Raw genomic sequence first — 22,770 nt, forward strand, 5'->3', positions numbered from 1 at the left:
TGAATGAATCAAGATGCACTGTATTATGTTGATCAGAGCATTTTATTTTTTCTTCACGAGTCCATTTATTGTATGTACAATATGTAAACACAAACGAGACAAGCTTAAAACAGGCATGCTCACAGGTAATAATATCTAGCCAAAATACAGTTTCTATTGAAGCCTACCCAGTTCTTAGACAGTCTGATCAGGATTTACATTAGCCTTGGATAACCAGTTAAACAGAGGCTTCACTAAGAAGTGACATTCATATGAAGTAATTTATTTTCAAATAACTTTTTTTGGACACATAGAAATGTTATTTCATTAAACATACTATAAAAACATATAACACTATAAATATTGTTCAGGTATTTTCTTACAAAAACTTTGTACAGTTTACATTTTTTAGTTCTTTGAATAAATCACAGATATTTTTTATGTAGGTCTTTACAATGTGGAACTACAATACAAAATTCATGAGCCAAAAATGCCCCTGCTGACATGAAAAGGACATAGTTGAAAACAACGTTTAAATTTGCATTACTCAAAATATCTCGGTTGACATGAAGCAGACATGGTTTAAAACATAAAGATGAAACTTGCATAACTCAAAATACCTCTGATGGAACCACAATAAATGAATATAAACTGTCAATGGCTATTTTTGTCTCATTATATGGAGAGCAATCAACAAAATAAAAAAACAGCCATGAAGTACTTAAGAGCAGCATTGAAAAAGTGTAAATATTCTGTGGGTTGATACAATCTTGTTCAGACTTGAAACAAAGTGGTAACAAAGCTCTAACAAAACTACAGTATGAAAACATACAACCTCACATTTTATTTCTCAAGACAGACTACTTTCACATGGTGAATCCACCTGAACACAGACTTGTGATAACTGCGAATGAGAGATGAACCAAAAAAAAAGTCCACCAAGCAGATGGGAATGCGTGGGAATGGAAAAATCTAAGTGATTTGTCACGCAGGCCTTTAAGCACCAAGTTTGAAGCCGCATCATGTTTGACACAACAAGCCCCACAGCGGCCTTGCAAAATGTGCGAGTGTATCTGTAGTGTAGCAGTTAGGTCACAGTAACGCCAGCACTGTCCTTGCTCTTGTCCAAATATGTGGGAGAGTTGCTTTTGTCTGATATGGATCCCGCTCCTGAGGGCAGGGTCTGCGTGGCTGGAGAGTGACTTGAAGATTTCAATGAAGGGTCGGAGTTGGACTCTGCTTCTGGCTCTTGCTGCGAAGCTGTGGCTGGAAGGAAAAGGAAAATATAAAATGAGAACATGGACACGTATATCTGTGCATGTTTTTCTGTATTATTTGCCTTCTAGGTTGGGTTAGAGGCAAGGCAGTGTCTATTAAGCACAATGGTGAGGTAAGCTATGCAAAGGTACACTATACTTTATCAGTTGGTTAGATACATTATGTGAGTCTTTGAAGGAATGAGTGCTTGGGTTTACAGTAGTTGGGGGCTAGGTGACTGTGGGGATGACTTTATTGGAGGAATAACAGGGATGACAGACTGTGTTTCGGGTGGTGTCATGTCCATTATACAAATGACATTAATTGCTAGATATATATTTATGTCCAAATATAGTAAGCGTGGAGAAGGAGATTGAAAGAGAACATTTTTGTCTGTTTCAAAAAATAACCCATCTGAAAATAATGGCTTTCACATCAGACTGAAGTATAAGTGGATAGAGATTATCTTTGATAAAAAATAATCTGCTTAATCCACTATTTTAGTAACAAGGACATCATATTTATGCCTTGTTGTATAATACACAAGAAAAACCCAGTCATTAAAGTCCAATAACTTTCTATAAATCTGGTCGTCAGGAAATCATCCATCCTGATGGCAGAGAACATAATGTATATTCCTTTACAACTTTACTGCTATGTGTTCTACATGTCAGATTGTATTATAGTTGTGGATCACAGCACTTGAGGAGCAAATACTGGGTGCTTCATCTGCAACAGCACATCTGGGGAAACATTCATATTGAGAAAACACAGCCCGAGGACTGCTCTGAGAAAAAAAACAAGTGCCCTTAGGTAACCTTCTATCCTGCCTATAAATCCACATTAAATAATAAAAATGTAATTATTGAATAATAAAATACTTGAGCATAATATTTTGTGTTTTGAGTATCTTTGGTAGACTACATTAAATCAACATAATTTGAAAATCTAATAAAACAGTGGCTTTTGGTATTTACATTTGCCAATTCATTTTTTTTATTTGTAATAACCATTGTGTGACAGCCTCTGCATCACAGCCCTCAACATAAATCAACAACACATGTTGCCCAAATGTAATCTATATATTGGACACACTAGTGCAGTGCGAGTGTTTACGTTACCTGACTGTGTGCAGGACTTCATGTGTTCTGGCCAGTGGGCTTGCTGACAGGGGTAATCACAGTAACTGGTATTCCAGCAGCAGTAGAAGATGGCCTCCTTCCTGCAGTTAGCGCACCACTGTTTCTTTTTGGTCTCGTCCACTGCCTGTTGCTTTTCCAACTCCATCTGCTTTTTCACCTCAGCCACCAACCGTTCTCTTTCCTGCTCCAGACTCTGCCTCATCTCTGCCATCGTCAGTTCTGCATTTAGGGTAACAAAAGAAAAACAACTTGGAACTCATGCCATGTGTGAAGAAACATCTATATTCATAAAACATTAAGGAAAAGACTGGTTCAGTAGTACATCAACTCTCAGAAGTGTGGTGACACATTCCTGGAAGCAGGAAACTTACCGAGATTGTGTTTCATCTCGGATAACTCTTGTTGATGCAGCCACTGGAGTTTCTCAATCTCTATCCTTAACCGTCGAATCTGTGGCAAGAATACATAGAGATTAAAATTTGCCAAGTGTTTGCCATTATGACACATTAAATAAGTATCCGTCTATATGCCAGAATGTACCTCTGCAATTGTGTTTCCTGATGTGCTTTTGGAAAGATCATTGTATATTTCAGTCATTGTCCCTTTTATTGTGTCCATAATCTGCAAGGTTTTGGCAAAAACAAGTGATATTAGTCCACACTTGTAACGACTTACATCCTGTAACAATGAAGTGAACAGAGCAGTAACTCAATTTATGTGAGATAAAATTGGCCAAATTACTTTGTTGGTGTACTTGGCTATATCTGCAGCCACCTCTGCTGAGCCTGTAGGGATCTGCAAGTCTCCTGACATGAAAGAAGAGGAGCTGCCAGATGTGACCTGGGCAGCTGTGGATGAGGAAGTACCCTGAGGCACGTCTTTTTGCACTGCAGGGGATAAAGATGGGGGAAAATGGAAATAATGCATCTTTTAATACACATTTTCATCTTAAATATGCATAGTTTAATGTCCAGATGAATGATTAGGCTGGTGTATATACCCTTGGCTGCCTGTCTGGTCTGATAGCGGGTACTTGAGGAGGAGTTCTGCTGTTGTGACTGCAGCTGCTGTGGGCTGTGCGTCTGCCCCGGACTCTGGGCCGGTGGTTGCGCTGCTGACTGCTCTTCCTGCTGCTGCCTCTGCACCTTCTGCTTATGCCACTTCTGAGAGGACGTCTGGAATTTGGTTGGATTCCAAACCACCGCCCGCTGCACTGCCTGAGCTGTCTCTTTAGGCAGTAGAGGGCGCTGTTTCTTTACAGCTACAGGTACTGGGGATGTTGTGGAGCCTGAGGTGGAGGCAGGAGAGGGTGCACTGGTTGATCCACTGGTAGCCGAGGTGGCACTGGGCTGACCAGAAGCTGCAGTGGAAACAAGGTTGAGGGCTGCTGTGATGGTGGGTTGCAAAGAGTCTTTCCGGTTAGAGGTGGCTTCTCGTGATGGTGTGGCTGCAGCAGATGAAGGCAGTTTTCCTGAGCAAAAAAAAAATAATAGCTCCATAAGTGTGAGGCATTCTGGATTTCTAAATTGGGCACTTAAGCCCAAGAAGGTTAAATGAGGAATTAGATCATTTTTGTAGAGTCAACTGGAGACCATATGGGAAGTTTTGAGAGCAGAATTGAAAATTTTGTTTAAGGGGAACTCCACCACTTTTACACATCAAAGTTTGTTTACAGGTCTAGGTCTGTATGACTGCATATGTGGGGAAAAAAAGCTTTTGTGGCTTCAAGGAGCTGCACTAAATCTGCCTCAAGGTATGTCGCTTGAGTTAGTGTCAGATGGGGCTGAAGACTAAAAATAAATCTGGGGGTGTGGAGTTAGAAATAGGTGAGCTTCCAAGACCTCTGTAACCCGCTCCTTATCGGTGCTTGAGGCCAGCAGCTCAAGGCCACTACTACCATTAAATACTTGAATCCCCGACCAAACTGTTGGCGGTTGAACTGTAGGTAATGTAGACGCCAAGTTTTGACAGGGAAAAAAAAGCGTAAAATTAAATGTATGCATGTATGTATGTGATCAATTCTGAAAAGACAGTTATTCATTTTTGTAAGTGATGTATTCATGGTAATTTATATTTCTAAAAATACTTTATGTATCCACTAAGAGTAAAGGCCTTTTTGTAAATATTATTTTTAAGAAAAGGGTGATGATAATGTTTGTACACATGGTATATTTGGTGATTTATCACACACATCACTGATCCATGGAATGTATAAATAAGGAAACTGGATAATAGCCTCAGACATCACCCTAAAGACAAGATAGCTGAGAGCATTTGGTGAATAAAGCATGGGTTACTGGAGGAGAATTGTTCAATGTGTTTTAATTTTGATGGACTTGCATTGAAGCTCATTGTCCTTCAAACTGAGACAAGTCCTAATGACAAGGACAAAATGGATACAGTATCTCAAATGCCTCACCTTCCAACTTGGCAACATTAGGCTCTTTGAGAGTTTTGGCAGCAGAAGCCCCTGGCTCTCTTTTTGCCCTTTTTGAGTCACGGCCTCCATGTTCATCTCCCAGGTCGATCACCAGCTCTCTTTCAGAATCAGAGTCTTGCTCAGCCACTGATGTGGCAGCAGCTGCTCTGCCCTCCTCTGGGGCTTTGGGTTTGTTGTCAGCGAGAGGCTGAGACTGGGGCGTTCTGGGCTTGTCCTGGAGGTCCCTATCTGGGCCAATGCTACCCTGCTTGTCTTTGAGCAGGGGTTCAGGTTTGGCTTTATCTGCTGTCCCTGTAACTCCCTCCTTATTCTCTTCCTCCGTGCTTGCTTTGGGCCTTTTTCTCTCTGCTTTTTCCTTGTCGTCCTGGGCGGAGCTCTTTGGCTTGTGTTCCTCGTCGCTGAGATACTCGCTGTCGCTTGAGTCAGATTTCTCAGAGTCCTCAGAGTCGCTGTGATCCACTCCTTTATACACATCTTCAGAGATCTCATCTATTCCTGTATGGAGAAACATACATTCTTGATTACATGATTTGTATTAGTTAAAACTTTTTTTGTCAAACAGAACGGCATAAATAAATAAAGAATGTTTGGACTACAAGAAAACACACAAAAACTACTGGAAGATTTTTTTTGAACAGTAAAAGAAAAGAGTTTTGTGCCAAAAATAGCACAAGGTGAATGGGTACTGTATGTACCAAGCTGTGCTTTGCAGCTCTCAATAGTCTTGTCCAGACTCCTGATGGGTCTCTTTGTGGTGGGGAGGGGAGCTGACGCTCCTTGTTGTTGCTGATGTTGCTGCTGCTGTTGTTGCACGGTCTCACTCAGCTCCTTCAGATCCATCTCAGCCTTCACCCGATCTGAAAGAAACAGGTGAATGTTTGATTTCAGTACTCTTTAACATGATAAGGATGATAAAATGTTGATTATCTTTTATGACAACATCATTACAGTATATTTGCGCTATTGGTACTGACCCAGGTTGAGATTGAGGATGCCGCCAGTGCCTGCAGTCCTCTCCTGCTTGGGCACCAGACTAGGGCTAAAGGGCTTCGGGCTGCCTGCCATACTACCTGCAGGACCCATCTTCCCAGAGACAGGAGATGCTGTAATTACAAATGTAAAATGGTTGGTGTCACTCCACTCGTGGCGACTTTAAACCTGAAATAACTGATTTGTTTGGCCATTTTGGGGCAGCAGAAACAAGTTGTGAACACAACATTGACACCATCACCTTTTGTTGATAAGTGGAACTTGTTAGCAAACAGTTGCCTATTTACACATCCAGCAGTTATAGAGCAACATTATCATTCATTCATTTGGATTAATGCTTTTGTCCACCTGATGAATGTAAGTCTAATATTCACTTTTCTTTTAGCTCTGGTTTGGACTCCAACTCCTGAACAGGTCGGACAGCTGAACAATGAGCTGAAACTCGCTATAAAGCTCCGTAAAGCCGGGGGACAGCTGCAGATTCGGGGGATTATTCTCTTTTGGTTCATCTCTACAAGCGACCCCTTTCACACTGTCACAAATGTTTTCGTCATTTGATACACTGCTATTACAAATATATCGTTTATAGCCAACATTTACTTACCAGTACAGTCCATTGATTCCTCTCCAGTGCTATAGTGGAAGGCAGGATTCCTGCCGGCCTTTTCCATATCTTGCTCCCCATCGGACCCTGTGTGAACTGAGGAGTTGGTGCTCATCGGAGACCGAGGCATGTCTGTCATTGAGACCCTCCGACTCATGCCACTGGGTGTGGAACTCTTGCTGAGGACCATCTTAGGAGATGCGGTTATATCAAAGTTGAAGCGAAGTTTATCCGTTTTCTCTGTTTTCACTGTCCCAGCACTGGGGTTGGAGGGGTCCAGTAGCATCTGTAGCTGGTTGTTGGGTGTGTAGGGAGTGCGGAAGGGTGCATAGTTGAAGACCCCAAATTTCTTGCGAATGTTTTCCACATAGACTTCCATCTCTTGCATGGCACTGTTGAAAATGCTCTTTGTCTTCTTAACAGAGAAAGGGATCTCTTTGGACATGAGGTAGCAGTTGTTTATGGGGACCCAGGCCCTACATAAAGCAACAAAAAACATTCACTGAGTTAGAATAACCATGATACTAATCTTGGTTTACTTTTGGTCCAACAACCCTAATACATAGAGCCAATTTGCTCTACATGCTCAAAAGCTTCTCTCACCTGTCATGTTGCCCAAAGAAGCGTGCGTCTACCTGCCCGTCCTTTTCCCGAAGTGCTTTTGCTGGCCAGAAGGGAAAGCCCTTTAGCTTAGCCCAGACCAGGGGGTGTGGTTGACTCTAAAGGACAAAGCAAAATAATTCAATGCCTTACAGATCTAAAATCCAAACCAAAAATGTATAAATATAGTATTTAAGATTGTGTAAGGACCTACACATGGCTCACAAAACCAGTTGTCCCTTTTTTGGCATGAAGACAGATAGCACTCTGGACAGACCTCAATCTCATTCATCTAATAATACATATAAAATGACAAATATGTTATTCATTTTTAAATCAGACACATGCAGACGCTTGCAGAATCTTTGCTATTATTAAGTTAGTAAAGCTTCTTTACCTCATGTTCACAAATCTTGACGATGACTTTTGCAGTTGCTGTTAATTTGTGATTACCTGAAATAAAGTCACAATCTAATTTATAGTTTGAAAGAGGGATTACTGATTAGAGGGATTACTGATTTATGTTAAAGTGGCCTACCTCCATTATAGATGATGCAGTTGTGTAAGATCCATTTCATGTCAGCAAGAAAGGCTTCAGTGCAGCCATACATTTTCTTTTTGATAGTCTATTAAAAAGTGATAATAACAAAATCAAAGACAAGATACTTCAATGAAAATAATAAATTATAAATAAAAAAAACGAGTCACAAATCTTGCTCCAAAGTATGGTTTTATACTTTGTTTTAGGTATTGTATCTGTATTTTTACTTGTGAACTGTGGTGTACTCTACACCTTTTGTTCGCAGTGGTATCTTGTGACAACATTTGTTCTATTATGTTACTACTTAATGTGTCCTCAAAGTAAAGACACTCACTCTGTTGTCCCTTTAATTCATTTAGCATTTTTTTAAAGATTTTATTTCTGTTTTTACTTCGTGCATTCCATTTGTACCATGTTTATGTGCAAATTAAAATAAAATAAAAAAATAATGTTACCTTCTCTAAAGTACACAGGTCCATGGGGTGGAAAATATACTCTGCATAATCCGGGTGCTGTTCCAGAGACACAGGTTTCTGGAAAGGCTCAGTCTGCTCATTTGAGACAAATGTTAAAAAAAAAAAAAAAAAAAAAAAAAACATATGCATTAGCCAAAATTTGGATGTCTCATGTCCTGTATATATTTCCTGGACATTTGGGTTTGAATATAAAAAAAGGTCAAGATAAGTCCAGTCAATTTTATTTACATGCCCAAGATCAAAAATTTGCCTCAAGGGGATTTATACAAAACATTTTCTTAGACACAGAAAAATTATAAGACGCCTATTTAATCAGCATAAAATTAATCTTTACAAGTCTTACCCCAGGCTGTTTAATCTTTTGGAGTGCAAATTTGAGCAAGTAGGAGAGTTGGTCTATTGTCAGCATTGTCATTGCCTTGCTCTGGGTTTCAATGCATTCAGCAACTGTTATTTTCTGTAACAATAAAAAGTTTAATAATTAAATGCATTAGTGAACACATCATGAAAATAAACATCAAGCAAAAGGATATTAATACCAATATAAACTTACATCTCAACTTTTGTAAAGTTTACATTATGTGAATTTGTTTTTATTTAGCTTGTACAAAAATTCAAAATTGTGTCGATGAAAAGAAGTACGTATTAAATGTCCCGTTAATGTTAAAAAGCAGATCAAAACTTCAATCCTCTAACATCTCTCAAACTTGCAGTGTGAGCATTTAGCTTGCTGGAGTGTCACGCCATGTGCCAAGAGGTCTGTAGGTTTTTGGATCAACCATAGACAAAAGCAGGTGATTTCACCGATTAGTTTCTTTTCTCTGGCTAAAGCAGCTCATGGCACAAAGTCTGACACCCCTTTTGTCAACTAAGCAAGCAAGATTGTGCCTTGCCACAATCATTTGTTTACAGCTACACACATACACGTCTTCTGCGAGATACCTCACACTCTGGACAGAACCAGTCGCCCTCGGGCTCGGCTGGTAGTTTGAGGCACTTGGCGTGGTACACCCTGGGGCAGAGCTCACAGCAGAGCACCTGGCCCTCGCGGTGGCACAGCCAGCAGTAGAAGTCATTCCTGCCGTCCTGCGGTACAACATCAACAGGGTCTGTGGTGAGTGCTGGCTGCTTCATATAGTAAAAGGGACCATGTCTTAGCTCTGACTGAAATGCAGGCAAGAGAAACAGGGGGGCAGGTTTCAAAAAACACGCAGGAACACAAAAAGGTGCAGTGCAACAAAAACAAGACATGTGGTGGGGTAAGCAATGGAAGCAGCATAGAGGGTAGTACAATTGCTAAACCTAACACAAGACCTTTTAAAGCAATTAGGAAACTATCTGAACATCTGTTTGACTGTTTCAACTGTGAGTCAAACAAGACTAACCCAACAGGTTTAACAGCTGTTCTTTTAACAGTACATTTAGATAGCTCATCCTTCACCTGAGAGTAAACACAATGCACAATACAATTCTCTCGTACAAACCCCAATTCCAATGAAGTTGGGAGGTTGTGTAAAACATAAATAAAAAACAGAATACAATGATTTTCAAATCCTTTTTAACATATATTCAATTGAATACACTACAAAGACAAGATATGTAATGTTCAAACTGATACTTTGTTTTTTTGCAAATATTCACTCATTTTGAATTTGATGCCTGCAACACATTCCAAAAAAGCTGGGACAGGGGCATGTTTACCACTGTGTTACATCACTTTTTCTTTTAACAACACTCAATAAGTGTTTGGGAACTGAGGACACTAATTGTTGAAGCGTTGTAGGTGGAATTCTTTCCCATTCTTGCATGATGTACGACTTCAGTTGCTCAACAGTCCTGGGTCTCCATTGTCGTATTTTGCGCTTCAAATGAGCCACACATTTTCAATGGGAGACAGGTATCGGCTGCAGGCAGGCCAGGCTAGTACCCACACTCTTTTACTACAAAGCCACGCTGTTTTAACACGTGCAGAATGTGGCTTGGCCATGTCTTTGTCTGAAATAAGCAGGGACGTCCATGAAAAAGACGTTGCTTGGATGGCAGCATATGTTGCTCCAAAACCTGTATGTACTGTACCTTTCAGCATTAATGGTGCCTTCACAGATGTGCAAGTTTCCCATGCCATGGGCACTAACACACCCCCATACCATCACAGATGCTGGCTTTTGAACTTTGCGCTGATAAGAATCTGGATGGTCCTTTTCCTCTTTGGCATCCATGATTTCCAAATTGAAATTTGAAATGTGGACTCGTCAGACCACAACATAATTTTTCCACTTTGCATCAGTCCATCTCAGATGAGCTCGGGCCCAGAGAAGCTTACGGCGTTTCTGGGTGTTGTTGACATTTGGCTTTCACTTTGCACGGTAGAGTTTAAACTTGCACTTGTAGATGTAGCAACGAACTGTGTTAACTGACAATGGTTTTCCCGAAGCGTTCCTGAGCCCCCGTGGTAATATCCTTTACATAGTGATGATGATGTCGGTTTTTAATGGAGTGCCGTCTGAGGGGTCGAAGGTCACGGGCATTCAATGTTGGTTTTCGGCCTTGCCACTTACGTGCAGAGATTTCTCCAGATTCTCTGGATCTTTTGATGATATTATGGACTGTAGATGATGAAATCCCTAAATACCTTGCAATTGTACGTTGTTTTTAAACTGTTGGACTATTTGCTCATGCAGTTGTTCACAATGTGGTGAACCTCACCCCATCCTTGCTTGTGAACGACTGAGCCTTTTGGGGACGCTCCTTTTATACCCAATCATGACACTCACCTGTTTCCAGTTAACCTGTTCACCTGTGGAATGTTCCAAACAGGTATTTTTTGAGCATTCCTCAACTTTCCAAGTCTTTTGTTGCTCCTGTCCCAGCATTTTTGGAACGTGTTGCAGGCATCAAATTCAAAATGAGTGAATATTTGCAAAAAAAACTAAGTTTATCAGTTTGAACATTAAATATCTTGCCTTGTAAAGTATTCAAATGAATATAAGTTGGAAAAGATTTGCAAATCATTGTATTCCGTTTTTATTTACGTTTTACACAACATCCCAACTTCGTTGGAATTGGGGTTTGTAAATACCCAACTGGTACTTTGCTGATGATACATTAATGGATGAATAGAAGCTGATGCAGCTGCTTTTACAGCTCAAGATGATGTTTCACGTCAAAATTAGATTAAGTTTAAGTCTTAAGCTTACACCAAATCAGTGTTGGTATTAATTAATCACGAGTAGTGGTAAAATTAAATTGCAGCTTATTTGCCAATGAAAGCATATATAACACCGGTAAAAATATTAAACAAAAGCACTAGAATTTTCTTTTAATGTCATGCAAGTTCAACAGAGGACTAAATGGCAAAAGCGAATCACTCAGCACCACATTCATTTGGCAAGGAGATACTGAAAAGATATGCATCAGTCATATATAATCAAAATGCGTAACACTTAAATTCAGCAAAATGACAGGACATTAATGACCAGAGGTGATTAATGGTGATTATGGTGAATATGTAAAATGTCTAAAAAAATATTTTAAAAAAACACTGTGAGCTGACCACAGCAGGTAACATCCATACATGCTTGTCCATCTTTGAAAAGGTGCTATAAGCGATGTCACGCATTGTTTAGGCTACAACATTTTTGTCACATACAGCAAACATCTCCTCACTATCCGCTAGCTGCCTGTCCCCTGAACACACTGTAAAAAAAACGCGGTCTCTGTAGACAGTCCAGGCTCCACAAACAGCAACAAAAACAAACTGCGCCCACCTACACCACGAAACATAACAAACAGTGTTCCAGCCAATAACCGACAAGAAGGAGTTGGTTGAGCCATCACCGCAGCAGCATTAGCACGTAGGCTACTTCCACAATGCGCGTTCATGACTGTTTCAGGAAGCACGGAAGGGAGGGGGAGGGGACAGGATGAGGAGGAGGGAGGGGCGAACTAGCCTAAGTTTTGTTTGACAATACTTCAAACGTCAACAAGAAGTAACGTCACCCGACATCGCTTAGAGCACCTTTAAGCTGACAGTATACTACAGTCAAAATCAAAGGTGGCGTACTCTCACAGGCAATGTGGAACGTTTTCACCAAAAAAGGAAGTCCCTCATTGAGCATTGATCTCTGCACTGTGTGTGTTGGCCTCCAGCCAGAGTTTACTAAAAAAATCTCTTAGTCTTGTTCACCTGGTATTACCATCCTTCAGGTAGTCTAGGTTAGAAATAAAGACTAAAGGTGACAGTACACCCCCATTAGAACTGCTTGTCGGACGGCTCTGTCAACAATTTCTGAAACATTCACACCCATTTCACACCATAAGCACGCCCTTAGCCTTTTGTTTAAAAATGTAATGTAATGTTTTTTTGCCCTTTCAAATGTGATTAAGTGCTTTGGAACATGGGTAGAAGACAAAACAAACTCCTGCTGTCTTTGTTTTAGATTATTTTTGGCGCCATCTCCTTTGCTAACTCCACTTTCTGGTGTGGAAGGAGAGAGCTTCAGTCGAAACGAGTAGCTACACTATACTTCACAGCCTTAGAGAGCACGCCAGATCTGGAAATGAGTATACTGGAGCACTTACCTGGTCTTTGTGACAGTTGACGGCCCCAGGCTTCTTCTTTTTCTTGAGAGGGCTCGGGGAGGTGTCCGAGGGAGAGTGTCCATTGGAAGAATGGGTGGGACTGGACACCTTTCTCTTCTGTGGTGCCACCGGTCGTTCTGCTGACCCCGGTGGATCAGGGACTGGAGGCGGAAACACAAGGTCATCACACGATGAAAGATGGCTTGTATTGTTCACTGCACTCAACACATTACACAAACTTAAGAAGATTAAAACACGGGTACCATGACAGTAGTTTAGCTATTCCTAGAATAAATCAAAAGGATGGAAATAATCATCAACCATAATATATAATTACCATCATCCCACATTCTTAAGAGCTTAGAGAAACCAAGGCAGTGCAAATTTAAAGCAACGTTGCGTACGGTAATTATTTTACCTTAAAATAACATCTTAAAAATCATTTTGATGCTACACTGAATTGTAACAGGGAGAATGGTGCCTCCTTCATTCTTACTCTGCGCCCTGAATGTCTGTTCTCACACTATGTAACTTTGGTGAGCGGGTCGGATCTCCACGGAGAGGTGTATAATGCTTTAAGGCACTACGGATACGGATTTTGATGAAATTTCATCATATTTTATGGAGAATATGTTTTCTGGTTTTCTCTTTGATGTCCTCCGGCTACTCTGCCATGACTTTTTGTGATTAAGTGGGTTTCCTGATGGACAGAAAGCTTTACATGTTGCTAAAGTAAAGCTAACCGCTGACTGCTGCTAACTGTAGCTAGTTAGCTCAGTTAGCCATGCTGCTAGGACTGGGAGCTTGGAGCACCAGGGGAGTGTTGATGTTTACACTGCTAGCACAGGAGCTTTGGACCGCTGGGAGGAGGGGCGGAGAGCAGCGCTGGTGTCGTGCCATAACCAGAGCCGGGCCAGCATGCAACGGAATCCGCAGCCTCTACGGACATCATGGCAGAGGCGAAGAAACCGAAAAGGACATTGACAGAGGAGGCTAAGAAGAGTAAAGGAGAGCGGGACCAAGCAAGAGGCCACTAGACAAGAGTATGTCTCAGACTGGCTTTTAGTCTCGACGAGAGCTTGGCGAAATAAAAAGGCTGCAAGACAGATGCCGAGCTGGCCATCTTTCTGTTGGACTAGTAAGTAATATTAGCTGGCTTGCTATGTCTTGTGTTGTTGCACATGCTTGATGTTTGACATAAATTCAATGGCCAGATGCAGTGCTCAGCTTTTAGAATTTTGTCATCATGATAACATTAACATCTAGTATTGACAGCAATCACACTGATCTAAAAAGCAATTATTGAAGATGCCACTTATACATATTAGATTCCCACTTTATAGAAACAAATAGCTTGAGGGCTCCCTCTGAACTAACAATACCCTACTTGACAAATTCTAAACAGGCAGGCAACCAGGCATAATGGATTATCTTTGCAGTCCTAAGAAACCAACAAAATGCATTATCCTGCTCTTGACACTTACAGTAAATAAGCTCTACCTTCTCTGAAACTAAGACATCTGACATCTTTAAGTCAGAATGCGAGGTGCTCGGCCTTAGAGACTTACCTTTGGATCGTGCCGATGCATTCATCCCCTCTACCACATCAGACTCTGTCTTTATCTCCTCCTCAGCCAGACTGCAGAGCACCAAACAAGAGCACACAGAAAGAGAGGCAAATACAAAGTCAGAAAGGGTGTTCAGAAACCATATCAGCAGAACAGTAAACAAGTGGAACACCACCTACGGCACCCGGGTCCCTGAGGATCTGTCAATAGGGACTCTGCAGGTTTCCATTGTTATTGTTTTCATTTGATGTCAGCACATCGCTGACATTGTGCAACTAAGTTCAAATCCTTTCCATATTATCTGTGACAAACAAGTCTGAGTATGTTCTTAATGTTCCAAGAGGAAGAATGGGTACAATCGCCATGGCAACACCCGTCTCTGCTAAGCACAAGTTGGTATTCACAACAACACATAGGGCCATTTTATTACCCTGCAACTCCGTCCTTCAGGAGACATTGCAGCTATAGATTCTAGTCTGACTAGGTCCTGATATTTGCTGTGCTTTGTTTATAACAAATGGTAAATAGACCTATAGTAAGGAGAAAGTCAGAGGGAGTTCATACTAGTGGAGGGACATATGTCTCATGATGATTAACAGTATACATTTCTACTAGCTCCCAAGCCTCTTCAGTAACAACAGGGTTACCCTGAGGGATTTAGGCCCATTCTTGGAGACCAATAACAAGAGATCCATCTAACCAGCTTCAAACAAGGTCTATCTAAATATTCTGGGCCCAAATCTTCACCGCATGTATATATAAAGCAGCTTTCTTGGCCAAACTTATGTTTGTATCACTATCCATCGTCTGTAAATTTGGAAAATATTATATACACATACATAATTGTGAAGTTACATAAGCATTTTCTGTAAAATCTGCATTTTCTACTGCTGTGTTTACAAAACTGATGTAACAAGCCATTATTAATGTCATAAATCCATGAATTAAAACTAAGAATACAGTATCTCCAATATGCACATCTAGCACTGAAAAAACCCTGATTTCCCAGGTCTCTGATCCTGCTCTCATCTAATTTCCGCTGAGGAAAAAAAAAGCACAAGCATAAAGGGGGTCTGGCGATAAATGAAAGCCTTTGAGTATTTGGTTCCTCCTTTGTCAGAGCAACAGAGGGTCCTGTTCCAAGGATGTAGCCTTTATTCACAACCCCCGAGAAGAAAACCCTCCCAAGGACCCCTGACAGGTCACAGACTTGACCAGCTCGTAGCTTTGGCTGCAGCTCTGGTTTCCAGCTAGGATGGTGGGTTTACAGGTTATGACTCAAAGGTCAAACACATTCTGTGGGATAAGCTTTTTCTCTTCTGAAAGTTAAGAGTGCTCTTCATGTCCCCTCTTCCACCCTTCAAAAGACATTCCACACAAGTTGATCAAATGTCAGTTCACTAATAGGCATAGGGAGGTTAAAACACAGATCCTAAAGGCTTTAATGAATCAGATATGACAGGCCCAACTCAAAGAGATAAGATGTGATCACATCAACTGTTAAACCAAAGTCAACCTTGGTGTTTGCTACACAATTTTGGTTTAACAATGATTAAAATATCTTCTTTCTACCAGACAAAATACCATATATGTGACCAAGCCAACACAATCATCAAGACTATTCTAAATACATTCCCTGTTCTCTTAAAATAATAAATAAATCATAACCTTTGTTGTTTGAGAAGTGGCAAACATGGGTTGAGCAAAGGTTCTTTAAAAATATGGCATATGGGTATCTTGTTTCAGCCTGCCAGCACACACACACACACAACACACAACACACAACACACAACACACAACCACACACCACACCCCAGGGCCTTCCTGTTCCGGACTGAGTGAACAAACGAGGCCCACATCAAAATAAGACAACGTTAGCCAAGCCGCTCTGCTACGTGTACCACAAGCCTGAAAAGAGAGAACATTCACCATCACCAGAGCTGCTGAACAAAGTGCCACAGCCCTATATTATATACACACTAATGGCAAGACAACCAGGAAGACAGGATGACCAATAGTAAAAATGTATGATCCAAAGGACATTGTCAGATCAGGAGCTATGATCCGTCACACAAGGAGAGTTTAGGCAAATAAATCCTCAGCAGATTCTGGGATATATTCCAGAGACGCGGATTCAAGAAAACACTGACAGTATTCCCCTCTGCAAGTAGTACCTGATGGACAGGAAGGAAACAACACTGACTCAATGCCTTTAGATTCCACTCCTGTGAGAGACGAGCAGGGTTCTCTCGTCACAGAAAATGGAGGCCACAGCTTGCTCCCCTCCCCCCTCTCCCCCATCCCCCACTCCGAGGCTCAGACTCAGGCACTGGCACATCCATGCAGGAGGACCAGAGAGATCTGTGGAGATTACAGTCCCAACATTTTCAAAAACACAGCTAGGTCAAGACAAACCTTCACGGCCGACCACAAAGATAGAGGAGGAACACAGAGAGGGAGACATGAGAAAACCCAGCTAAAAATGAGAAGCACTCATCTCTCTTTTTATGCCTTTCATCTTGGCTTGCCTCCTTCCCTGAATACTGCTGTCATAGAATAATTAGATTTCATTTTGAAGAAAGAGAGACCATCACTGTGAAGCCACACTGAGATCCTGGCAGAGCTATTCTCTATTCTTTAAAGAATGTGCAGTTCTTCTTAGACATCAAACAGACAAATATCTGAATAAATGGCTTCCCTTTATGGCAGTCCAGGAAAGTAATTCAATGCAAACTTCATTATTGTACTCTTTGCTCTGCAACTGCCACTGAAAACACTTGGGATTAATACCATTGACTACAAAACATCCTACTTACCCTGCTACTCAAAACCCCAGAGAGATTATTAGGTTTTGTAAAATATCAAGAGACATTCAGCTTTCACAAGACCAACCACATGCAGACAAGTAAAATGCATACTATTAGCTTTTGTTTTTCCTGAAATCAACAAAAACATAAAAGCAGAAGGTATAAGATCCTAGTTAACATTTAATAAAATAATGATTTAACTACATAAAGATGCCTGTTTTAGCATGACTCCTTTACAATGTTAAAACAATGGATCAACACCAAACTATACTTCAAGTATGCACAGAATATCCTGTATTAAAGAAAGATTTGACCTGGATTTTATATAAGGCTGTAAAGGGTGAATCAAAGATGGCTGTGGAATTTTCCAGAAGGCCCTTGCTCTCCCTGCTGCTCTCCCTCCGATTGTCAATCTTTAACCTCAACTGCAGCTGCAATTGGCTGGAGGGCCAACAGGGTGGAATATTATTGGTCGGGAGAGCTATGCCACACGGATCACAGTGTGCAGGCTCCCCTCTTCCTCTTAAAAAGCACTTTTGCTGCAATGCAGAGATTTCCTCCTGCATTAGACGGGTTTTATTCCTTCAGTTTAGCTTGCCCTTCTTGATTATGACAGCATAAACCAGGGGGATTTGAAAAAGGTCTTTTGGGAGATTATATTTATGGCTGTGATGCATAACTCAGCAGCTCTGCTATTCAACCTCTGCCGTTCTGTTTAGTGGCTACATTGCCTCAGAAGGAGGCCCAACGACTTGTCCCAACCCTACGATGTTGCACATTGCTGACATATCTAACTATCAATGTAACATTTATATTACAGGCTCGAACAACAACTGTGGAGTAAGTCATTACTTTTCAGTGGTCAAACTTCTGGTTTTGGTGAGAGAGGGAATTACTCTAAGAGGAAACTGATTATAACGTTAATATTATCTGGCTTTCGTGTAGATGAAACACGCCTTATGTCAGGCCACAAGAGAAAGAAAACCTTCTTTGTTTCCCCCACGCAACTAAGACTGCTAAAACGGTGATACATTATGAAACAATGTACAGTCAGTGCTCTGAAAAATACATAAAAGAGGCACATACACTGTGCCTCGTTATTTTATGAACCTGCATTTTTATCTGTATCTAATGTATTAATGACATTTCTGTTGTGTAAAAACAGAAAAAAACTGAGTACCATAAGTGAAAAAGAGAAAATATTGCAATGTATGCCAACAACATGTACACACACACAAGGGCGTGTGTCATGTAAAAAAACTGTTATGTCTCATGTTGTTTCTCTGTCCCCGCTGTCTGATCTGTGAAGATAGGCTAGAGTTCTCCTACAAAGAGCTCTCTAAACACAAAATGGCCACTGTCTGTCTGAGGATCAGAGAGTGGAGGAAGCAGTTTCACAATAGTGCTATAGAGAGGACGAAGCCCAGGACTGTAAACTCAGGGCCTATGGCTTTAAATAGAAGTAACCTGTGTACCAACATCTTGTTTCTAAAGATTTGAAGGAAGAATTGGAAGAGGAACCTTTGACAAAAGGTTTGCTTCATGTAGGCTCATCCTCTCATCAACATGGAGTGTAGAAACTCCATCCCCAGTACAGTTTTATTTAATATATACCAGGTTATACAGTTTTCAGTTTCTGAACAATTTATTTTACATGTACAATATTAAGACTGAAAACCATTCAGTTATGCCCTGCACTCCGGGTCCTCCTAATGAGCACATCTGTTGCCTCACACATCTATTCCCCGGCCTGGCATGACACAAGAAAACAGCACAGAGGCAATCCACTTGCAAAGGGTACATAATACCCCCCCTCCTCCTCCATTGCCCATCCCCCATTCTTTCTCTGCCAGGCTACAACACAAGACTGCCACAACTTAAAGAAGATGTGGGTGCCATTTTTTAAATCTAAGTCTCTTTTGCATTATAAAAAGGAAAAGGATTTGTCATGGTCCACTCTGCCTCCTGTATGGCAGCCTGGTTGTCTGGGGCACCCATGTGACCCTGAGACACAGAGAGAGAGCAAGGGTGAGAGTCGTTACCCAACCCCCCACCCTCCTCAGCACTGTGGAGCAGAGAGGCCTGGCGAGGCCTCCAACCCACCCCAGCTCCTCCTCCTGCACACTAAACTGATTTTTAAGGTGTGCACATTCATCATGAGAAACCAACAGTCACCACAACGACAAGAAGGAAGCCATGTTGTTATCAGAGAGTTGAGATAAAAAAGACAGAGCTTACCTCTGTGGATGCATGGCTGCCTGACACACTGTTATGTCAACACTTATAAAACATGGAGGACACTCTCAGCCCTCAGCCGGGGAAGGCTCCGCTCTTCAGGCAAGGCGATCAGGCCCCAGTGATGTTAGCCAGATCCTGACTGGTCGCTTTCCTCACAGGCAGGATACAAGGCCGCGTCTGATTGGCCGAAATGTTTCCTGAATAATTATCTTTGTTCAGTGCAGGCAGGGGCAGCACTGTGAGTGTCAGAGACAGGGGAAGAAAAATAAGCAGAGAGCTAGGCCTAAAACCACAAAATAACATGATTAATATGAGTCTTTTTGACATACAAACCCCATATAACAATGTTTTGAAGCTTCCAAGTGTAGAACCTGGTGGTAGTTGTCTTATTTGACGGCTTTAGAAGTAGAAATGGCAGCATGTAGACTGTGAGGAGCAGGACACCATGGCTTCCATTTTTTTTATGTGGAGAGGGCCTTTGTTTAAACTCCTCCCTCTCTCTCTTGGCTGTTTCCACAGAAAAGAGAAGCTGTAGCTCCTCACCTATTTTGGCAATTCAGTCTGAAAAAAGAAAGAAACGAAAATTAGGCTGCTAAAATGATAATTTATATAGTCAAAACACTTTCATGATTTAGTTGTAAAGAAAAGGGAAACAGATGTAGAGCTTTGAGGAAGCCATGCCTTTTTATGCCACACGCTGTTGTTACTGTAATAGTTTTAGGTAAATAATGGCCCAGTTAGTGTCAAATGTAGATATGAATATATTAACCATGTTGTAAAATGTAGTAAATATAATAAACTAAAATTAAATATAACATATATATGTATGTATCTCCCCATCAGTATCACCTGCAACAGTGTGAATTTCCCCATTGTGGGATTAATAAAGGATTTTGAATCTTGAATCTTGAAACTCCCCTCCAGTAGAAGGAATACTGAAATTTCAATTTTAACACTGGAGGAGCTTTGTATTAAGTGTGTATAGAGGTTCCCCCTTCAATGTCTGTGCTGTAACAGTGATCATAAATAATTAGACACAGCTGGATAAAGCACAAAATGTTGTCCTTTTGACATTCAACAGCAGTGAAATACTCAGTGATCAGAAAAACTGAAAAACAATGTAATAACCCTGCCATAAATATAATCTATAATGTTTTTCTTACAATGTTCCTATTTTGACTGAATCCGTTGTTGACTCAACTCTTTGATCATTTGTATAGCTGTAATTCATGTCATACTGAATAGTCCCCCAAACGTTTACTGTATATAACAAGCAAGCAACAATACAAGCAACAGTGTTCACTCATTCCACTACACATGGTTTGCCTTTTTTCTGATCACTAGATGAGAGTGCATACACTGACAGGCTTTTCCATAGATGTAAAAGGGAGTTTCAAAATACCAGAAAGACCCGTCAATATAAAGCAATCTAATAAAATCTTACACAAACTACTGGTCACAATAATCACTATTGAAGCCTTCTCTTTTCTCGCATAGAATGGATCCAAGTGGAAATGTATGAGTTCTTGACTGAGAGGGAAAAATATGAACGCCCAACGTGGGGCTCGAACCCACGACCCTGAGATTAAGAGTCTCATGCTCTACCGACTGAGCTAGCCGGGCGATGCTAATGCGTCTTATTTACTTATTTCTTATTTACTTTCTGAACCTACCGATTTTATTCTCATTTAGGTGAAGTAGTAAGTTCTTCAATACTTTTAAACCGTCTCTGATTTGAAGTTGCGTCACGTTGTGCTGGTGTAAGGGACATGGATGTATTAAGAAGGGCAAGAGGGTTAACTTAGGTTTTTTTTTTTTTTTTTATCCCAGTTCTGTCTCATACTGTCCTCTAGCGGTAAAGAACTAAAAGTGTTTTATTTAAGTTGTCTTTGAACTAGGCTAAAAATGACTCCGTTACTATGGTAACGTTAACGTTATTGCACGGTCCTACTTAACGGCCCAGTTAAAGCCATAACAGACTAACGTTAGCTAACACTTTACTTAAACAACGACCCACTAAAATTGGCTTTCGCTAGCGTATTTACATAAGCTTTCCAGATAACACCGCGCCTGATGGAAGTGAAAACATTACAGACGCTCAGTAAGTAGCTAGCTAGCTAGCTACGTTAGTGTCACAGCAATTATGGGATCGTGTATCTTGAACACCGTGTAAACGTTAGTTAACGTTACCTGGCTGTTTGGTTTTCTCCGTAAATTGTCCGTAAATCACCATCAAGTATGAGGAGACGCATTAAAGTCACCATAATTTAACTTAATTGACGTGGTTGCCTTTTAAACGGGGGCACTTTCAAGCACATTAAATCGCAACTTCCGGCTATTTTTTTCTTTCCGAAATAAAATGTTAAACGACAGGTGAAGTGAAAAAAAATGTACCCACGAGAAAATAGTGTATTCGATCCCCAGCTCGTCCTGTCCTGCATACAAAATCCTACTTGAGTATAAAAGTGCAGAGTATTCTCAGCAAAATGTACACGTATCAAAAGTACTTGTTATGCACATTGGATCCTTTTTAGTGTTATAGGTTATAATATATTATCATGTATATTACTGGATTATTCCGACTAATGTGTTGTCTGTATAATTAAATTGCATATATGAATAAATAATAATTAAAAAAAACAAGTTCATTGAGAACTCTTGGCTTGACAATGGAATTTAGCAATTAAAAAAGTGAAATACTTTATCCAATTGCACAAACTACCTCTTAATTCTAAATATCCTAACAGACTTTAAAGATCAATTTGTCTTTTCATCACTGACTTTGGGAGCTTTGAGTGATGTACAGTGAAAGTTTGTAAGCGATGAACAACCGTATCCAATAAACAATCTTTATTTTTCTTTGCGATACAGAGATGTTCCTGCAGCAGTTTGTGTTCACGCAGTAAAGCAAACGAGAGAGCATTATTTCCTGCTTTTGCATGGTCGGAAACCTGTTTGTCAGGCCCCATTATTCATATACTGGAATCTACTAGTAACAGGTTTTCAGTGTGTCAAATAGTTAGCTGTAATTTTATGAAGCACTACTTTATTCAGCAATATGTTGTGATCATGGAATAAAATAGACAAATAAACAAAACTATAATGACAAAGGTCTTAAAACAAACTAAAACACGGTCTTAAAACTAGAATTTGACTCAGGAGCCCTCTACATGACATGCTCAAACAATTATGCAAAAAAAGTAAATATGCAGGAGCTGTCTCAGATGATACTGTACTTTAGATGTGTCAAGTCTCTAGTAAATTTGCAATTAGGTTAATCAAATTACTATAATCCTGGGGCTCTTGGGGCCCCTGGTATATATATATATATATATATATATATATATATATATATATATATATATATATATATATATATGCCTACTGTATATTCTTAAGTACAATACTATTTCCAATCAGACCTATCAATTCAGATGATATTGTGCTGAAATATTACATATTGCTACATCTATCCATCCTTTTAGTAATCTAGGAAACAAGGGCGGTTAAGTCCCTGAATGCACCACGGGCCTGGGTTCTCCTTCTA

At 40.5% G+C, this 22,770-nt stretch overlaps 1 protein-coding gene and 1 non-coding gene across 14 annotated transcripts; both read right to left on the reverse strand.

Moving 5' to 3' along the window:
* Positions 1 to 23: 23 nt before the first annotated feature.
* On the reverse strand, positions 24 to 21,570 carry LOC116062015 (protein kinase C-binding protein 1-like). Of its 13 annotated transcripts, none has more exons than XM_036007980.1 (22): positions 21,414 to 21,570; positions 19,557 to 19,784; positions 19,224 to 19,400; positions 14,179 to 14,249; positions 12,611 to 12,771; positions 8,954 to 9,193; positions 8,373 to 8,486; positions 8,009 to 8,101; positions 7,551 to 7,638; positions 7,410 to 7,465; positions 7,227 to 7,304; positions 7,016 to 7,131; positions 6,413 to 6,888; positions 5,793 to 5,921; positions 5,514 to 5,675; positions 4,798 to 5,313; positions 3,379 to 3,849; positions 3,120 to 3,265; positions 2,919 to 2,999; positions 2,750 to 2,828; positions 2,358 to 2,597; positions 24 to 1,245 (listed from the first exon to the last, which is right to left on the reverse strand). In XM_036007980.1, the coding sequence occupies exons 3-22, from the start codon at positions 19,235 to 19,237 to the stop codon at positions 1,067 to 1,069; spliced, it is 3,510 nt and encodes a 1,169-aa protein (XP_035863873.1). In that variant the 5' UTR covers positions 19,238 to 19,400; positions 19,557 to 19,784; positions 21,414 to 21,570; the 3' UTR covers positions 24 to 1,066. The 13 variants fall into 13 exon arrangements, with proteins under 13 accessions (XP_035863873.1, XP_035863877.1, XP_035863876.1 ...); XM_036007984.1 differs by having other exon boundaries at positions 8,972 to 9,115; positions 19,224 to 19,459; XM_036007983.1 differs by having other exon boundaries at positions 8,954 to 9,115; positions 19,224 to 19,459.
* On the reverse strand, positions 20,774 to 20,846 carry trnak-cuu. The gene has a single exon. It is a non-coding gene; the product is annotated as a tRNA-Lys (tRNA).
* Positions 21,571 to 22,770: the final 1,200 nt, after the last annotated feature.

The sequence above is a fragment of the Sander lucioperca genome, chromosome 12, assembly GCF_008315115.2.
Source record: "Sander lucioperca isolate FBNREF2018 chromosome 12, SLUC_FBN_1.2, whole genome shotgun sequence".
Classification (NCBI taxonomy): domain Eukaryota; kingdom Metazoa; phylum Chordata; class Actinopteri; order Perciformes; family Percidae; genus Sander; species Sander lucioperca.

What these genes read in the sequence shown, in the direction of transcription:
- LOC116062015 (XM_031316449.2), bottom strand. Translation starts at nt 16,479, where the DNA reads ATGGGGGAGAGGGGGGAGGGGAGCAAGCTGTGGCCTCCATTTTCTGTG. An exon ending in ACTGGTTTTGTGAGCCATGT is followed by an intron (nt 7,132 to 7,226) that starts GTAGGTCCTTAC and finishes TTTGTCCTTTAG; the next exon opens with AGTCAACCACACCCCCTGGT. An exon ending in CATCCTCAATCTCAACCTGG is followed by an intron (nt 5,676 to 5,792) that starts GTCAGTACCAAT and finishes TGTTTCTTTCAG; the next exon opens with ATCGGGTGAAGGCTGAGATG.